This window comes from Branchiostoma lanceolatum, chromosome 4 (genome assembly GCF_035083965.1).
Source record: "Branchiostoma lanceolatum isolate klBraLanc5 chromosome 4, klBraLanc5.hap2, whole genome shotgun sequence".
NCBI lineage: Eukaryota > Metazoa > Chordata > Leptocardii > Amphioxiformes > Branchiostomatidae > Branchiostoma > Branchiostoma lanceolatum.
Window position 1 is genome coordinate 8,646,078 of NC_089725.1, and position 20,103 is coordinate 8,666,180.

General features: G+C 40.7%; 1 protein-coding gene across 13 annotated transcripts in view; it reads left to right on the forward strand.

Moving 5' to 3' along the window:
- The window catches only part of LOC136432426 (dual specificity tyrosine-phosphorylation-regulated kinase 1A-like), a 40,281-nt gene that overhangs the window by 17,341 nt on the left and 2,837 nt on the right, over positions 1-20,103 (forward strand). For 5 of the 13 annotated variants that reach the window (XM_066423711.1, XM_066423702.1, XM_066423705.1 and 2 more), the window contains exons 2-10: positions 10,070-10,167; positions 10,693-10,722; positions 12,393-12,509; positions 14,989-15,177; positions 15,837-15,984; positions 16,442-16,728; positions 17,320-17,466; positions 18,409-18,549; positions 19,157-19,451. In XM_066423711.1, coding sequence (XP_066279808.1) covers positions 10,129-10,167; positions 10,693-10,722; positions 12,393-12,509; positions 14,989-15,177; positions 15,837-15,984; positions 16,442-16,728; positions 17,320-17,466; positions 18,409-18,549; positions 19,157-19,451 — 1,393 coding nt within the window. In that variant the 5' untranslated portion in view covers positions 10,070-10,128. Of the gene's footprint in view, positions 1-7,957; positions 7,992-10,069; positions 10,168-10,692; positions 10,723-12,392; positions 12,510-14,988; positions 15,178-15,836; positions 15,985-16,441; positions 16,729-17,319; positions 17,467-18,408; positions 18,550-19,156; positions 19,452-19,686; positions 19,733-20,103 lie in introns of those variants that run through there. The other 8 variants (XM_066423712.1, XM_066423707.1, XM_066423710.1 and 5 more) reach the window with 4 other exon arrangements.

Sequence of the window (20,103 nt, forward strand, 5' to 3'; positions counted from 1 at the left end):
TTTAATGCTCTTGGTTCCTTGATGCAATTGTCTTTGTGTTCAAACTCACACTTGGAAAAATTTATTTGTTCCATTTCATTTGATAGCTACCTTAAGTTTTTGTCCTCAAAACGTCAATGATAATTGTGAAGGTACAACTAAGAACATATTCTTAAGTTTAGTTATATACCGGTAACGCATTAGTATGATTAGTAACATTACTTGAAATTGATCCATGACAAAAGCAGTTAGCATGTAAATATTTGACTTCTCAGGCACAACTCTTTCAATATAAACATAGCGACCCGAAGCATGTATGTATCTAACGTATGATCGTGCTTGCTTGACCGATAATCCTTTCTCTACAAACATCATTACTCTTGTATGTGATTGCTACAACACAGGGTTTTAACCGCCCAGTGCCAACTGGGTTAAAATGTAGAACATGCTGTCAATGTAGCTTATCAATGCTTAGAATTTGTTCTAGTTTTTTGGACTATGCCCATGGCTTCCTTTATACATGTCTAGATTTGGACGATGACCTGAGTTCAACTTAGAAAACCAAGCGTGTTGGCAGTCACGTATTATGTGTTTGTTAATCATTACACAGGTTTTCGTCGTTGTTGGCAATAGCTGGCCTCAATTATTATGCTTTGTAAGGTAGAAGTTGAATAGGTTCTAAGTCAAATGTTGAGGGGCCTTTTTTCTTGTGCAAGTTCTGTGGGTTTGAATTGGTTTAATCATCCATACTGTATTGTGATGAAGTGAAAAGCAATAGACTGAAAGTTAGAACAGGAGGATACTGTAATTCACTTTATCTTCACTGTAGCAATTTCACGGTGTAAGGAAAATTGACATTTTCACTGAACTTTAACTTCATGGTGGCGGTAGGTGATTTACAGAACAGATGTGTGAAGGAATCATAAATCATAACAACAGTTTTTTTTCATGGTGATGATAAGTTCACAGTACAGAGGTGACAATGAATGCAGTGAACATAAAAAAGTTACAGTGAAAGAAACAAGAATTACAGTACAGAGCTCGAAATTCTTTTTTTGGAAATAGGTGCACTGGTGCACCCAACCAAAAAAATTAGGTACACAGAAAAAAATTGGGGTGCACCGCATAAAATAAAGTTGAATGTCAGCAAAACATAAGTTTGAGGCTGCTGTACATCTTCATGTACTTCAATCTATAATTCTATCCAGATTTTGAATTTCAACCAAGCAATTACATCAAGTAAAGTACAACAAAAGGTCATATTTCTTTTTCTGATACTTACATTTCAAGAATATTCTGTATGCTAGTGTACAAGAGAACCTTTACCCTACAGAGTACAAAAATATCTAAGTGCACTGGTGCACCCACAGTGAAAAATAGGTGCACATGCACCCACTATTTCGAGCTCTGCAGTATCTTGTTCTTGCCTCCTTTGTCAGTCATTTACCTGAGTGTGTTCCACATTCTGGACAGAAGACCTGGAGGGATCCATCTGTCATCCCTCTTTGCCTCTAATCCTGCTGTGTTTGTATGTCCTCATGGTTAATTTACTGTCTGCCCCACCAGGGCCTGGGTAAATATGTTATGTCTGTGTGTGTGTGTGTTATGTTAACCTGGGGAAAGTACAATTGGAGGAAGTGTGCTTCAGTGCAAAGAGCTGTTCAAGATAGCAACACAGACATGTCTCTGTCTACGAAGTTGGTAAATATATTATAGCTGGTGGATGTATTTTTGGCAATGCCTCGGGGGGAGGCATTTTTTCACGTTGCAAGTGTTCTAAAAAAAATTTTTAGTAGATCTAAAGCTTGTTCCAATGCTCACACCTAGCCTTGTCTTGTGTTAGCATGAGTGTCTATGGGAACTAGCTTTGTAGGATTTATGTCTCTACATGTATCAAGTCTCTACATATATCTCTTAAAGATCCTACTTGAAAACTTGAAGAATCCTAGTCACAACTCATAAGGAATTAGATATTGTATGGAACAGCATAGTATACCCACATGTATCTTTACAGCGCTGTTTTATAATTAAAAAAAGGTAACACCTGTCTTTACTCAAATCAGTTTATCCGTCACCATGCTTTGATATGTTCCATTTCAAATAGACAGTGTGTTAGCTGACAATGGCATTACTGCACAGGAGTTGAGTCTCGCATCACAAAAAAGGTAGCAGGCTACATTATAAGTGTATTTAGGTCCAGTCAAGCACCAAAAGTTACACAGAAGGATAGTCTAACTTCGCTGTTGAAGAGAGACAGCTGCAACATTGGTTGTAAGGTTTCTTCTCTGTCGCTTGTGTCTTTACATTGTCACATACCGTGCCAACATGGTTTGTGTAATACAGCAGAATCCGCTTAACTGCACCACCCATTTGTCAGCGGTTTTGGTGCAATTATCCGGCTGGTGCAATTATGCGAAATTCCCAGCTGGACCGCACCACCATGTTTTTTTCTCTTCACAGGCTGGATAACGCCCCAGAGTCGAGACTTACTTGACCTTAGTAGCTAACGTAACAGTTCTTGCGCTACCATACCTCATAGAACCAGCAAAATATTGAGTTCACAGTTCTAGTTTGATCAGTGACAGATCATTCTCCTTATAGCAGAGCCGAACCCGCGTACACCTCGTTCTGGCGAATGCAGGAAGTTTCTACGACGCGGATTCAGCTCTGCCATCACGTCAGCACCGCACCACTAAAAGCGTCTGCTATGTCTATGTACGCGTCCATAGCCATTGCGGAGTCACTGTTTGGTTTCCGACTGAATGTGACGTAAAGACGCCGGTCTTCTATCATTGCAGTAGTATGTGACAATAGCGATGCCGCCACGCGAAATCAATTCACCGCGAACTTGAATGCATTCACAGTAATTAGACAGTGTACAGGTAGAGACCAATCTTTATTGGGTACAGCATGCTGTCTGCCAAAGCGTAATGCCGCCTTTGGTAGGCGTGCGTGTCTTAATGCCGACCCACTCCGTGACCCGCCCGGGACCTCCCATATGATTCCTATCAACATAACTGTCAATGGAGACTGCCTTCTTTTGTTACTAAAACAGTTTTAAACATGTCGGCGGTATTGCGCCTTTACACCGGCAGGTATCGGCTCATTTGTTCCGCGTTTGCCGATTTTTAGAGCACCTTTTTAGTTAACTTGTCGAGGATTTTTGAAAAATTTTGGTGCAGTTATCCGGCATTGGTGACAATGTGCGGTGCAGATATGCGGAGTCATTAACAATGGAGTGAATGGGAACCGGTTTGGGATTTTGGATTTCGGTGCAATTAAATGGAGTGTGCGTTTATCCAAGGTGCAATTAAGTGGCTTCGTCTGTATGTATGGTACATTTAGTCAAGTGACAGGGCCTGCCTATAATGTACAGGGCTCAAAATAGTGGGTGCATGTGCACCTGTGTGCACCCAAAATTGGAGCTGTGCACCTAATTTTCGACTGCGCACCTAGATATCTTTGTATGCTATAGGGTAGAGATACTATTGTCAACTTTCGTGTACGTAAACGGTATTGGAAATAAGTACAAATGTAATGGAACTGACGTCATAACCACAAAGCCTCCAGTGTTTACTAACTCCTGACGTCATATATACGCATAGTATAGCAATTGAATATAACTAACTTTTCCCCTGTGCACAAGACAGTTAAAAAAATCCAGAGATTTGCAAATATTTTAAGGACAAAACAAAATTGCTTTTGTTGTATTCGACTTCAGAAAGACAAGGAGAATTTTGATGCTCACTATGTGAAATAGAGTAATTCTATTGTATGTTTTCTTGATTTGGAGGGAAACATAGTAGATCAAGTTTCTGAGGAATATGGGAGTTTTTAACCATTGCTGGACTGACCAGTTATTTTTAGGCCATGATCTGTATGTTAAATCTTAAGTAACTTGGTCCCTCAATTGCAAGTCACATGCTATACGCTCAGTCTTGAGCATGACCTATTCTGTTACTGAACTGGGAACGTCAAGCCGGGCATGCCCCAACAACATCATTGGCATAATCAAAATACCTGTCAGACTCGCCTCTTAGCACCTCTAAACCTGTGTATGTCATTGCCATTAACAGGGATGGACGAGTGTTAAAAGCCTCAAGTGCCATATACAGGCTTTCAAGGGTGGGAGGGGCGACTGGTCACTACAAGAGTGCCAAGGTCGTTTGGGTGATTGCTTTTCCCTTTGCATCAACGCACTAAACCCAGCGGTAAGGTTACTTGCGGTCTACGCGTATTTCCGCTCGCGAAAGAGAAAGTTCATCACGTCTTGGATCTAGCCACCGTGTAGTCTCCAAGGCCATCCTCCTATTGAATATGGAGAGCTGGGAAGTCACATTTAGGGAAAGACCAGTAACGATGGGAAGAGGAGGACGGTTTAGAAATTAGGGATGAATCATGAATAAGGGGGTGTAGGTAGGAAATGTACTTTACACATCCAGGAAGTAAGGCCACACCAATTTAATTTCTCGGTTAACAGATGATTTTTTTTAAATTTTAGCACAAAAAAATCATGAAAACAGAAGGCTGGGGTAAAACTTGCACCTGGCCCTGTTCACTCCCTGATACTGTGTGCACCAAAGTACAAACTTTCCTTTGAGATTCTGTTTTCCGGTTGATTTTCCAATCTAGCATTTTTTTTTAAATTCCATTAACCAAGAAATTAAATCGGTGTGGCCTAAGGAAGATTTGATATTGTATTTTCCCAGTCGGTAAAACATAAAACATGGACTACTTTTTAAAAAGTGTCAGCATGGTGGTTGCTGTTATAATATCTTGTAAGATGGGAAAAACTTCTTAGTCTAGAGTAGACAGGGAACAAGGGAATGAAAGTTTAAAATGTGACCTTACTCGGCCGCGCTGGTAATCACAGCGGTAGGTCCGCAGGAGACTTGACCAAAATAAGCTCATATAAATAGTAGATAAAGGTTATCAGAAGGTCGTGCTTACAGAAAATTGTATCCGCCTTTGAACAGGATCAAAGTATGCAGGATATGCATTGTGCACATATATAGGACTGACTCATACGCATAATAAAGGAGATTTTTTTAAAGTCCGTTTTAAGTTTGTTTAAAGAAAAAATGCTCAGAATATGCGGTCAAATGCTGTGAAGAGTTTATATCTTTTTGATTGAAGAATATGTATATCTCAGCTATTCGGTGGTGCTCTGTTTAGGGTTGTTACCTTGGCTTATATTTTGCAAATTACGCATTGTATTTCTGTTTCATTTGGGATGTTTGATTAAAGGCAAACAAATGTGTCTGCCAATATCATTAAGTGTCATTTCAAATAAAAACCTGGGTTTATAAAAGTCACTACATTCGAAAGGCTGACAGAGAATGAAGTCAGCTATTTGGATTGGCTGTCTACTATTAAAGTTGATATTGCTCCAGATCTGTTTATGATTTATCTCACATCAACGATCAAGTGATATCTAGTCTAGACTGGGTACCGTCAACCTTCAACAATATTAATATAATAAGAAGGTCAGATGATATAAACATTTTAGATTGTATGTTACAAAAATGTAGATATCATGATTTTGCTTCAATGGTTTTGTACATTCATTCATGATAATTTCTTTTCCTATTTTAATTCAAACTCTTTATATCTACGATAATGAAGGTTAGACATCCAGGTAATAAGATACGCCAAAAATAGTTACTCAAGCAACTGGATAAAATTCGAAACAGTCAGACGTTTCAGACACCATCCACTATCTTTCGTCAGCGACTTGGGAAATATCTTGCAGAATCTGGCATTCATTGACATATCTATTCAGAGTTTTTGTATAAAACCTACTTCTGCCAGATCTTTCTTTAGTCACTGACGAAAGACAGCGGATGCTGTCTGAAACGTCTGTTTCCAAATTTTTTCCAGTTGCTTGAGTAACTATTTTTGCCATATCCTATATATCTAGACTACTTCAATGTTGTTGTTTTTTAGACCTATGAATAAATGCTGAGACAGTACAGAACAGGAAGTACTGTACTGTGTAACTTATCATTAGGGTGGATAATGGGGTATTATTAGCTCCGAGAAAGGATATAATTGATGATTCCTTCAGGCTAGAAATTGTCTATTAGCCTACATATAGCTGCGTGAGTCAACTTGATGGGATAGAAAATGTCACATTAGATGATCTGGACTGTATAACTAACTGCTCAGGTAACACTGTATTACTCAAAGTATTGTAAGAAACAGCTATTAGCATGTGTTGTAACTTTGATGCTAGATCTATCCTGCTACAGTATGTTTGGGCTTTTCAACTAAGTTCGTTCGTTTTCGTTTTAAGGCATCCTCATTTGAGGTGAAGCATGACGCTTTTTCAAGTAGCTAGTGGTAGTGCAATGTGGCTTCGCTACGGCTCACGTTTTTTTGGCCAAGCACACCGGGTCACCCCTACTCTTCTCAATAAGTGTGTTGGGTCCTTTACGTGCAGAGGTTTGACACTTGAGGCTAATGCCTGAAGCTCCCTCATACACGAGGCCGCCGGCTTTACGTCACCATCTGAAATGACGAATGCAATCCCTTACAACATGTCCAAGCTGGAGTAGACGCCTAGGATCGAAGTTCAAGGATGGGCAAATCAAGAAATAGAATGTTCCCCCAAAATCGAAAATGCTCTCTTAGTTATCTTCTACAGCATACTGGTAGCAGTGGTGAAAACCTGACTCATTTTTTCTTTGGGGTTGCACTTATGTCTGTATTGCACCTGTTCCACATTTTTCTGCTGTCCACCCCTCTGTGCTAGCTAATGGAACATTCCATCACGGGATGTAGCAGGTTACACTTGTCGGGTCAGCGTCTTTAGAACTCAACAGATAATCTCATTTTTTCCAGTGCCCTGCCTTATTGTCATCGACCCGGCGTAGATCGGCTTGTGAGAATGTGGACTTGATCTCGTGTTAAAGGGGTCTTGGCCTACTGATAGTTCCTTAAAGGATGTTGTACTTGAAGGATGCCAAGATCCTGTCTTCCCAGACTGAAGAACCTTAAAGTCAGACAAGCTAATTACAAAGCACTTGATCCTGAACACCCTGCTAGAAAGGAAAGCCAGCCATCAGAAGGAAACCCCCCTGTAGACATACCCGCTGAGGTAGCCCCGTATAATATAATCCATTCAGCTGGTCATGTCATCAAAGTCCAAGGATCAACGCACATGACAGGCTTAGGTTTTTCCCAGCTAGGGTTTCTCCCTGGCTGCTACTGTGCAGGAGTTCACTGGGACATTTCCCAATATGGTTAAACCCCTGAATAGCTCTGATATGCGATAAGTACTTCAGGCCAGCTTGTCTGGCAGGGCATGATTCCTTTCCCTCTATATCCCTGAGGGAGATTTGAGGTTTCCATTCGTTACTCCCGACTGCCCCTTACAACCAGCCGTGCAAGCGGCGTGGGAAATAAATGGCCGGCCGTCTGGCGGCGGGGCGGGAACGGGCCACGAATAATTGGACGAGCTTTTTTGCCCGTCCCATCCTTTCATCACCCGTGTTCTGAATCTGATTGCGCGGAGTATTCCGCGGAGGGAGTGGAGAAATTTTGATACGAGCTTGCGCCGCAAAGTGATCCAATTTGCAGTATTGATCCTGTCGGTGCTGCTCTTTATTCCAGTGTATCTTATACGCATGTCGGCTTTCCAAAGGGTGGGTATTGTGCTTTGCGGTTTCTGAGCTGGATCATGAGCCGTCGATCAAATTTGGCTTGTCGGACGAAAGCGGACCCCGGGGCAATCCACCCGTGAATCTTATCCATCTTTCCCCGGGAGATGAGACTATTCTATATTTAGGGCCCAGAAATTTAGGGCTCGGAGTGGTAGATCGTTTAATTGTGTCTGGGTGCGGATGCCTGTTTATGATGCGTGCTGCGTCCAAGGTGTCTGGGTCGTGAGTCTCATGACCTATTCCATTTGCCGGCACAACCCCTCCTGTGCCGCGAAATAAATCTGGCTAGCGATGGCCCGTCGTGACGCAGCGTCGTGGCGGAGGAAACGATGACGGTGATTGCCTCAGGTGCGCCCGCGTATGCCCGTTATTCTAGTTTCGCCGGCGGCAGTTGTTTGTTTGAGACCTCCCGTAAGTCAGTCTTTTTGTTGTGCGATAATTCAATGTAGGGTTAATGGTTATTGAATGGAGTACCAAGGTTGCAACGTAGTTGTTCTCTGTTATGTATTCGGATACATCGTGACCTCTAGTTACACTAGTACTCTTTTTCACAAAAGGACTCAGGAAATTATACCCAACACCAAATCAAGCAGCTTGGTCGCATAATTTACAGCAGATGCAATAACTCAATTTGAGAACATCATACTCATAATAGCAAAAACATTACTAGTACTTCAAGGTAAATATGATAGTTCGGGGTGAAACAGGTCTTATTTTCTGCCACTTGCCTTGTTCGCATTGAACAAAAATGCAAAGTACAAATGTATACCTTAAATATATAGCTTATAAGCTTGTTTGCATTATAAATGGTGTCTTGATGTGTTTATACATAGCTGGTATATAGGTTAATAGGTTAAGCTGTATTTAGACCAGGTAAAATCTGGGTTAATTGACTTACCTGGGCAGGTATGTAAGCTCATGATTAAGGAATAGCATGGCACGGAAGAATGCGCAGGAACTGACTTGCCTGTTTCCAGCCTCCTAGCAAATAACAGAATGGTATCAAAGAATACGAATTGAATACATTTACATAACTACTGTAATATTTAATGATCAGAATTTAGATTCTCACCACACTACTCAAGAACACATTTCAGGCCTTGGGTTACCTTAGGTTAATTTCATTGATAACTTGAAAACTTATTACGAGTTTCTTATGAATAGGGCGACATTCCATAACATCAACAAAGCTTAAACTAAATTAAAGCTCATTATCATGATTTATCCTTGTTGTCCTACTATATATAGCATAGAGATAAAGGCTAAAAATAGACTGATGTTGTTGTCTCAAGACTGGAGGTCATTTCATGGAGGGTTGTGTACATTCCAACAATAGCTTCCTTTTTTTAATTTGGAAGTTGTCAGCAACATGGGAATTTCGACTGAATATGAATGATGGTTCATCTAGTAGCCTGGTTTAATTTTGGGGCATACCAAAAGTCAGAAAGGGTGCCTCTGTTAATTTTTTTTTTAATGCAATTTGCCTTGTTGCTTTTGATGATTTATATGTATATTAATGATTATTATTACCCCCTTCCAAAATATCCTTCAAGTACATCTGAATATGCAAATCAGTCTCAGCTTGCCATGCTTTCTCGTTATTGGATATCATTTGTTTGAAAATACCTGGCCTTGAAGGAGAGAGATAATTTGCCTTGATGGCTAAATGTTACAAGGAATCCTATTTGAAGATTACGCTGTATTGTGTCTGTTTTGTGCTTACGAAATATCCAAACTAATGTTGCCTAACAAGTCAGTGAAAATGTCTTTTCACAACTCTTTGTGTGAGTAGATTTGAAGTTGTGGAAGTCAATAAAGCGAGATGAAAGGTTGCGGCGGTCCCGTAATAAGAAGCGCTATTGATTGATGCGGAACCCTGGGAGTCAGCTGACCCGACGTACAAATTCTTAACGACAATATCATTAAGTGGTGTGTTGGATACAAATTGCCCAGACTGTAAAAAGAGGCCTTTATTAAGCTGTCACGCATGGAGCTTACGCTCTCTTCGTCTCGCCGGTATCGACAAAGGTGTTGTACAGTTAGGCAGATGACAGGGCTTAACCCTACAGCATGCAACACTCCTCATTGTGCTATTGACAATGACATGGCAGTGAAAGGAGATGGATCGCCATAATTTCGTGGAATGAACTTGAAGAAAAGTGCCAGTTTCCGTGCTGCAGACGGATTTGTCATTTAGTGAAGTTCAAGGTTAGAGCGATAACGTGTTGTCGGTTTGTTTAAGTTTGCAGGGAGGTTTTAAGTTTAATTTGGTGATAGGAGGAGAAAGGAGTTTTTGCTGTGTTTTGAGTTTGTGGTTGAAGAAATCACGAATCTAAAACCACCACGAATATTTCACAATGTACAATATACCAAGGGTAGAGCACAAGAAGTAACAGGCTGTTGTTTTCTCTCCATGTTTTCTACAGGCGGTGGTGCCAAGCGATGTTCTCAGGCTTGTGAGGGGGCGTCGTGCATTTTCGTCACCATGGCAACAAACCAGCAACACGACCAAGCAATGCAGCCGGTAAGATGTCAGATTGTTGCTTCAGCTCTCAATCACAAATCTATTAATGGTTGACTATTGATAATGCATCCCCCTTTAATTTCCTTTGCACCTCTTAGAAGTTAGATCCTAGCCTGGTAACCATTCTATTCCAGCCCGAGCCTGCTTTTCTGATCGCTTCCAGTACCAGACTTTTTAGTTACCCAGGCTATGATAATGCATCCCCTTTCCTTTGCATCTTAGGAATCCAACAGAGCTAATCAGTAACATTGGCAGAGCATACACTTAATTGGTGATTATCAACAAAAAAATCGCCATAACTTGACCACGAATTGCCAGCCACTTTGAAACAATAATCATACTTGGTGGGCATTTAGTACCTGTAGTAAATGTTATATTTTCAAAAGGATGAGTTTCAAAATTAATTCACATTTCAATGCCTGAAAAAAAATCACTGCAACTAAAGATAGTTATGCATGGATGCATGCATGATTGGCTGTTACAAAGGAAGCGATTCTATGCCAAGTTTTCCTCTCCTTTATCCAGGTGGAACAGTCCTGGGCTGAACCGTCCAAGGTAGCCTGACTTTCTCCACACACCCTACACCTATACAATGTAGCTATCTACTGTTAGTGCAGCTTGCAAGTAAAACAACAGTGTTTCCCCCAAGCTGTTCATTTTGTATACTGTATTTCGCTTTAACTTCACGGTAGCAAAATTTCTCAGTGTAAGGAGAATGGATATTTTTGCTGAACTTTAACTTCACGGTGGCGGCAAGTGATTTACAGAACGGATGTGTGAAGGAATTATAGATGATAACTATTAGGTTTTCACGGTGATGATAACTTCACGGTACAGAGGTGACCGTGAAAACCGTGAACACAAAGTTACAGTGAAAGAAACAAGAATTACGGTATCAGCCTGAAGAGAAAGAAAGAACAGTTACAGTGTAACACAACTGACACTTGTGTAATTGTTTTGCACTCTGGGTCTCTATTTCTCACATTTTCCAGTTTAAATTAAAAGAAAAAACAAAATTCTGAAATGTGCGAGTACTGCAAGATTAAGGATTTTGCGGTCTATTCAACTTGACAGGCTCAGGGGAATAAGAGTTTAGGTACGGAGAATAAGACAAGATTGAGTCTTGGTTTGATCACTTTCTTGCAAGGGGAAACACTGCTTTGCATGGATATGCTATGTGCAACTCGATAAAAGACTTTCAGTTTAACAGCAGTAAAGTATGAAATAGTTCAGATGAAAAGAATAAACAAACTTGTGTATTAAACAGACAAGCACAATTTGATATTTGTGAAGCACACTTTTGAAAATAGATGATGAACTCCAAGGTATTCCAATATCATGGTCTGAAGCTTTGCTTAGGAATGAATTAACAATGTATCAATACCAATTTTGTATACCAATTTTGTATACCATATGATGCTTCAGACTGGGAATACTAGTAGTAAAAGGGTTATGATATTGATAAACAGGTTTTCTAGCAGAGTGAGATTCAGTGTGAATGTACATTTTGCCTTAAACATTGTCAAAATGTATGATTCAGATGCCTAGTTCCCAAACCCCTTTCCAAGAACTAAACATACAAGGAAGCCTGTTCCTTTCAAAATGCGGTCATAGAGTGATATGGTTTAATAAAGGTTGTGGATCTGACATTAATATTTATATATCAATCATACCCTGGTTATATCAGTATAACATAAATACTGAGGAATAGGGGTGGATACCGGTTCGCTGGACCTGATTCGGACTTTTATAACATCCAAGAACTGAGTCCAAAAAACATGAAAGCCAAAACCTTAGTCCAAAAAAAAACTGAACAAAGTACAAATAATTTTTTTAATTTTGTTTGATAAAAAGCTTTTTGAGTCTCCCCTCTGACAAAAAAGGCATTTTAGATAAGTGCAACATTCAAATATCAAACACTGGTTTGTCTTGAAAGTTTCTCACCAAGAAACTTTTATAGTCGTGCGTGTCAGTATCAATTCTCTATGCTTAATATTGGTCTATCAAAACAAAACATCAGCTGAACAGGATCAGGTCCGGACCTGAACCTAAATCTCTGGACCTAAACTTGGACTGGGACCTTATTAAGCCGAACCGGTATCCACCCCTACTGACGAAATGAAACAAGAACTGTGGTAAAATTTACTTAAGTGTGAAATGTAGAGCTTGTTGTTCAGAAATGAGATGGAAAGTTCCACCGTTAACCCAATGCTTTTCCTCCGCAGACTCAGGAGATGCAGGCACTGCAGAGTCGCATCCCGCTCACGTTTCGCGACCCGGCTGGTGCCCCGCTCCGCAAACTCAGCGTGGACCTGATCAAGACGTATAAACATATCAACGAGGTAAACAACAACGTCAACACTTGCCGATAATCTTAGCTCTTTTCTTCGTGCCTGATTCTTTGGAAAGTGAAACATTTCTTTACCTGTCCCGAAGAGAACTTCAGCTCCAAAATCTTCGAGAGTCTTCCTCTAGCTCGAAATTTACTTTCAGCTATGTTGAATTTTTTTCTTGTGTTGACATTTACACATAAGAAATCTTTCGGCAGGAAAATATGATTGTCATGTTTCACGTTCCAAAAATCATTTTGGTTTTTGATTGGCACCCTCTCTATCTACAAGTACAGTGCATCAGCAATGGTAGTTGAAAGAGGTTGCACAAATGTGGTGTGTACCAATCCTTTTTGTGTACATAATTGGATATAACTTCACTTTTTCTGCCTGTCTGGCCATACCTTTTTGATCTTCTGGGATGTCGCTTGGATTTTTTTCTCGAAATGAATTTGAAGCAAGAAAGCCAACATATTGCCTTTTGAGTTCTCCTTGTACTATGTGGAAACGTTTCAATCTTTAGACAAGGCTTTCTCACTTCAATTCATCAGGGAAAAATATCTGAGAAACTATTCATCAAATCGGTGTGGCCGCCTCCTTCCACTCATGCTTCTCCATTTCCCATATTTTGAGAGAATCGCTGTACTGTAGATTAGATCCTGTGATTTCTTCCTTCTCACTATTAAATCCCTAGGAAGCTCTCTCTCTCTCTTTGTTTCACCGGTTCTGCCTGAAGTGTTAAGACGTTTTTTAACCAGGTGGAATTGTTGAAGCAGCTAGAAAGGGACTTGCCTGGTTTCTTTATGTGTGTTCTCTGTTCTCTGCAAAAACCCACTTGCCAGCCTAGTGGCTAACACTCATTCCAACCAAGACATTGTCCGTCCCAACTGCCCTCTTCTGTTAATGCCTACATGTGAACACTTACAAGAATTACTAACACTGGCGTCGTCGGCTCTTCGCTTGCCACTTTTCACGAGTGACCAAAAAGGTTTTAAACAGTGAGGCATGACAACACTCTCTTTTGTACCCCGCACATCCGAACCTCACAAGTCGAATCTTTCCCTTAAACCGCACAAAACTTTTAAGTCTTGCTTGTAAGGTTCTCTGTGTATGGTACAAGTTTGCTGTTTAGCACACTTAAGTATATGTCCCCTCAAAATTATCACCTCATCAAAATACTAATCACAAACTAAAATGGCCCCATACGAAGTAGACATTTCTTTTTTACCCAGTATTTTTTTTAAGGTTTAACCGTTTGATGTGGCATGAAGACTAAAGTTTGCCTAACTAGCCCATCTTGGATTTTTCCCTAACTTTGTCATGAGCACTGCCTCAGGGCCTTGTGGCTTGCCAGTGGGTTTTTGCATGGTGCAGAGAACGGTTGAGAACAGTCCTTTGCTTTGGTTTAGACACTTCTTTTGCTTTGAATCAAGATTGCATTATTTGTGCTACATCATGCATTTGTTGAAATTCATCATGATTGGTTTCCTAACTGCTCTGCTTTCTTGGTTGAGTTGTTGGTGATGCTTTCTCTACTTTGCTAACTATATGCCATACTCTATGTTCCTCCTCCATCTTTTACAACCCCCCTCCCCCCTTCATCTGTTACCCGTCTTCCGTTTCTTGTAACCGTGAGTTATGATGTCTTCACAATATCTGACTGACACATGCCCCTTCCTTCTCTGGTAAGTGGGGATTGGGAGCCCGCCATATACCGACTCATTTGCTATATCATTATATATCTTCATCTATTATGCTTGCCTATTGAATCAGATGTAGTTTCTCTGTAGTGCAACATGCAATCTATATATACTGTCTAGATTTGCATCTGTTTCTAAATTTGAGATTTAGAACTTGAACTGTGTAGAAGAAGCATGACCAAAAAAAAAAGTTGAACACAAAAAAATATTATACATTTTTATGCTGTCAGATACGGTCGGCTCACCTGGCCCTGTATTATTATTATTATTTTCGAAATGTGAATTTTCTAACTAGGCAACTTGAAGGCATGACTAAAACTCGTGGTCATGTTTCTATTAAGATGCTCTTCCGTATCTTTTTCTTGATGATCTTGCTCTGCATCATTTTAATGTTTTATTATCAGTTTTGTTACTTTATATCAAATCAGATACACCTTATTATTTCCTTGGCAAGAGATGAAGTCAGAAAACACACAACTCTAAAACTGCATTGTCAAGCAGGTGTCGACCCCCCTCCCCACTTACTAGCATTTCTTGCACTACATGTATGTATAACTGGCATGTTGGCTGTTGAAAATGCAAGTTTGTATCAACAGCCTGCAAGTTTGCATAGATCAGCATTGAAGCCTGAACGCATGGCTTAAGCGTCACAAGGGTTTGCTACACTATACATAATGTCTATAATGATTGTGGAAAGCATGCGGGCATCATAGCGAAGTCTTATGCCTCCAAATGGGAACTGTTTTCATGATGTACACGTGATCGTAACCATGGCGTGCGGTTGCTTCCAGGTTTACTATGCAAAGAAAAAACGGCGGGCTCAACAAGGGCAAGGTGACGACACAAGCCATAAGAAGGAGAGGAAAGTGTACAACGACGGCTACGACGACGACAACTACGACTACATCGTGAGGATAGGAGAGAAGTGGGAGGACAGATACGAGATTGACTCACTTATAGGGAAAGGATCATTTGGCCAGGTAAGCATCTTCTCTTGCCAAGCATGTAGGGCTGTGTACCTAAACAAAAATTCAGGACCAGGTACAGCGGTTTAGGTACAGGTCTGGACCTATACATGTACCTAAACAAGCTTTGTAAGTTAAACGTGAAGCCAACTGTCTTTTTTAGTGGTAAATTGCCATCTTTGTATGAGGATTTAATCTCAAAACAAGTCTATTTGCAAGTTTTCTTCATCATTTAACTGGGAGGTTATCAAAACTTTCATCTCTGTCAAGTGATTTACCTACCTTTAGTCTAAAAAATGGTGTCCACTGGTAAAGTTTGTTTTGGTACAGGTACAGGTGCAGTAGATGTTCAGGTTTCAGAAAAACAATTTATAGGTACAGGTACAGGTTTTAGGTACACAGCTCTACAGGCATGTACATTGACAGTGATCCTCAGATATATGTTTGTTACATCACTTGATGACACTTAAAAGACACAAGTAATTTTTCATGGTTTTACCAGTGTCGAAAAAAGTAAACTGAACAAACTGTCTAAAGAAAGTATAGATTGTGTTTAGGTTTTACTCCAGAAACCAGTTTACTCATATGCTGCTATTATATTACATGTATTCATTATCAAAACACTCATTATAGAATGTCCCTTATTCTGATGTCTTTTTCATGTATCTGTGCAGGTGGTGAAGGCATACGATCACGGTGACCAAGAGTATGTTGCCATAAAAATAATCAAGAACAAGAAAGCATTTCTGAATCAAGCACAGATCGAAGTACGGTTGTTAGAACTTATGAACAAGCACGACCCAGAAGGAAAGTGTTACATTGGTAAGTAAAAAAAACTCCTTTCTTCACTTTTGAATGATTAGTTTTTGGCAGTGCCTAAGGGGCGAGCCTAATTGTTGTTGTTTTTTGTGAGAATGTTACCTTTTTGCTGAAGGAATGGTTCCTTTCTCTCAGTTTTCTTCTCGCAATGTCTTCACTTTTCTTGAAAAAAAAACTCCTTTCTTCACTTTTGAATGATACTAGTTTTTAGCGATGCCTCAGGGGCGAGCCTAATTGTTTTTTCTGAGAATGTTACCTTTTTGCTGAAAGGATGATTCCTTTCTCTCGGTTTTCTTATCATCGCAACGTCTTGAAATAAAACTCCTTTCTGCACTTTTGAATGATACTAGTTTTTAGCGATGCCTCAGGGGCGAGCCTAATTGTTTTATCTGAGAATGTTACCTTTTTGCTGAAGTACCTTTCAGTTTTCTTATCATCGCAACGTTTGTCTCCTCAACAGTAAAACTGAAGCGGCACTTCATGTTCCGCAATCATCTCTGCCTGGTCTTCGAGTTGCTCTCCTACAACCTGTACGACCTGCTACGGAACACCAACTTCCGCGGCGTCTCGCTGAACCTGACGCGGAAGTTCGCGCAGCAGATGTGCACGGCGCTGCTGTTCCTGTCCACGCCCGAGCTCAGCATCATCCACTGCGACCTGAAGCCAGAGAACATTGTCCTGTGCAATCCCAAGAGAAGTGCAATTAAGATTGTGGACTTTGGGAGCTCATGTCAATTGGGACAAAGGGTAAGACAGCATTGTTGTTGGTCTTAAGACCTGATACACAAATTTTCTGGTCGTACGTCAGGCATTTTTATGGCCCGTAAATGCCTGACGTTCGTCGCGCTGGGCCGGTTCACACCCAGGAAAAAAGGCAATGTACGTCATTGTCGTATCTCCAGAAAATATTTCCAGTGTGTATCCCAGTGGGTGCATGTACACCTGTGTGCACCCAAAATTGGAGCTGTGCACCTAATTTTTGACTGTGTACCAAGATAATTTTGTACCCTATAGGGTAACAGTCTCTTGTACACTAGCATACAGAATATTCTTGAAATGTAGGTATCAGAAAAAGCAATATGACCTTTTGTTGTACTTTATTTGATGTATTGCTTAGTTGAAATTTGAAATCTGGATATGATTACAGATTTAAGTTCTTAAGAGAGGCAGTAGCATCAAACTTATATTTTGCTGACATTCAACTTTATTTAATGTGGTGCACCCATGTTTTTTTTCTGTGCACCTGATTTTTTTGGTTCGGTGCACCAGTGCAACTATTTCCAAAAATGAATTTTGAGCCCTGCAGTTGCACTAAGTGGCTGTCTTGTGTGTCCACAGATATACCAGTATATCCAGAGCAGGTTCTACAGGTCACCAGAGGTGCTGCTGGGGATCCCATACGACATGGCCATCGACATGTGGAGCTTAGGCTGCATCCTGGTGGAGATGCACACAGGGGAGCCTCTCTTCAGCGGCTCAAATGAGGTCAGTTTCCAACTGCTTTATTACCTGGATAAAGGAGAAATCCATGTTTATACAGACAAAAACAGGGATCTCACCAGAAATATAGAGCAGGATGGGGGGAGGATGCCAAGCACAGGATACAAGAGGGAAATCTTGACTAGACTTGAGGGGAGGCGCACACCCCTCCCTAGGATATGTTGCATTTTGTCTTTTCCAGACACAAATAGAAGTCATTTTTTACAACTTCAGCTTTACATGTTGTCTACACTTTATGAAATCTCAACTTTGGAGCAAAATTATTGGCTTAGGTAGGGAAATATTTGAAGAAATACCCTTACTTTGAAAATCAACAGGATGGAGCTGGGATAGAAGAGGATGAAGGAGCGCCACTGTTCCAGACCTTTAGGGAGATCCCTGCAACAACCCTCCTCTTAGCTTCACAAAACCCACACATTACAGAAAAAGAAATTGGAGTGTTCGCGGTGGTTTTGATTTCACGGCAATGCTTTAGTCACATACTGCTATGTATTGGACAAAAATGTTCACGATGGTTTTAGGTTTGCAGTAAAACGGTCGCCTCAAAAACCACAAACATTTCTGCATTTACAGTAATTGTTTTTTTCATCCTGACGGTCCAACACTTTCTTTATCTGATTGATGCAGCTCAGGGGCGCACCCGGGGGAGTCACCATCTTAAATTTCAAACACTTGACTCCAGGACAGACACATACAAATATTCATATTTTCCCCGTACCATTCCCCAGTGGAATGCCCTGCCTGGCACGGTTGTGACAGCTCTCACCGTTGAGTCTTACCGTGCCAGGCTGGAGGCCTGCCCACCTTAGCCTGGGACCTCCATCCCCCCTACTTTTCCCCTCGCCGGGTCATCTGGGGGTAACGATGATGATGATGATGATGATAAGCAGGTCGCCTCATTAATTCAAATGACACTTTCTCCCCCAGGTCGATCAGATGAACAAGATTGTGGAAGTGCTGGGCATTCCTCCTGCCCACTGCCTGGACCAGGCACCCAAGGCACGCAAGTATTTTGACAAGCACCCAGACGGGACGTACAGCATTAGGAAAAGCAAGGACGGGAAAAAGGTATGACTGCTACAAATCATAAACTTTAGACAATTCAAACTCTTCAACTGGATAAAGATTCGGAGATTTATTTAAGGGCGTTTCAAGTGACATCCATCACTCTTCCTCAGCATCAATATGTGTAGAGTTTGAATTGTCTTTATATATTGTTTACCTGGATGTCTAACCTTCATAAACAGACTGCTGCAAAGGAACCTGTGTGACATCTCTGTACTTTGGTTACTAATTTATCTTACCTAAATGGTGTTGTAAGCTAAGAGAAATGTTTATCTGTTGTATGAACTTTGAAAATTGGCTTGCTGTTCCTTTACAAAAGCTATACTAAAAAAATGTTTTGTATTTTGCCAGTTCCGGATTTCATAAAATAGCATTAAAAGTATTTTTGTGCACTATTTACCTTATTCTTCTTACCACCCTACAAAAAGTTCAAATAGTTAAGATTTGTTGTAAAGGAAACGAAAATCATTGCTTCATTTATATCTTGTACATATGAATTTGCAAAGATAGTCTTATACATGTACAACAGTTACTGGACAAAGACAGAAGTTCCAGACTGCATTTTAATCCATGCTATGAACTGATGATTTCTAACCCTTCTCCATCTCAGTACAAGCCAGCGGGCAGTAGAAAACTGCACGACATCCTGGGCGCAGAGACAGGCGGCCCTGGGGGGCGACGGATGGGCGAAGCCGGCCACAGTGTTGCAGACTATCTCAAGTTCAAAGACTTGATATTGCGAATGTTGGACTTTGACCCCAAGACGAGGATAACACCGTTCCATGCGTTACAACACAACTTTTTCAAGCGGACGGCGGATGAGAGTACGAATACCAGTAATAGTGTATCAACCAGCCCCGCAATGGAGCAAAGCTCAGGTGCAGGGTCATCGGCATCGAGTTCTGGTATTTTATTTTCATTCTTTGGTTCGGACTTTGCTTGCAATGGTTCCTTTCCCATTGCTTGATTTTTGCCTTTCTGAGTTTTTGCCTCTTTTTCCGTAAGGCCCAACACATTGTCTGAGCTTTCGTTTTGCCTATTTCTCCATCTTTTGCTTTTCCATTTTCCTTTGTGTTACCTTCTTTGCGACTTTTCTGATACTCATTTGCACGAGGCCCATGACTGTTCTGTCTTGTGCAGATTCAAGGTCTGTGGCTACTAACGTTAGCAAGTAGAGACTCACATTGTAAGTGGACTTTAGTACCTCCGTCCTAGTTGATTTTACTGAAATTTGGGTGGGTCCTTGACTGGCTATCCTTCTGTATTTGCTGCCAGCATGGACGATTGTCTGCGCGATGACTGCAGTTTGGAAGACAAGGCCATCGCAGAATTAGAACCCAAAATAGTGACGCTTACATGAAACCTACAAAAAATAATACCATCCGAACGTGAAAAGAAAGCTTACAATTCCTACACAAAAAAGCTGTATTAGAAAAAGAAAGTGTTTTTGCTGTTCCAGATTTCATAAAATAACACTAAGTGTTTTTGTGCAATTTTTACCTTATCCTTCTCACCACCCCGAAAATATTTCAAATTGTTAAAGATTTTTCGAAAAGG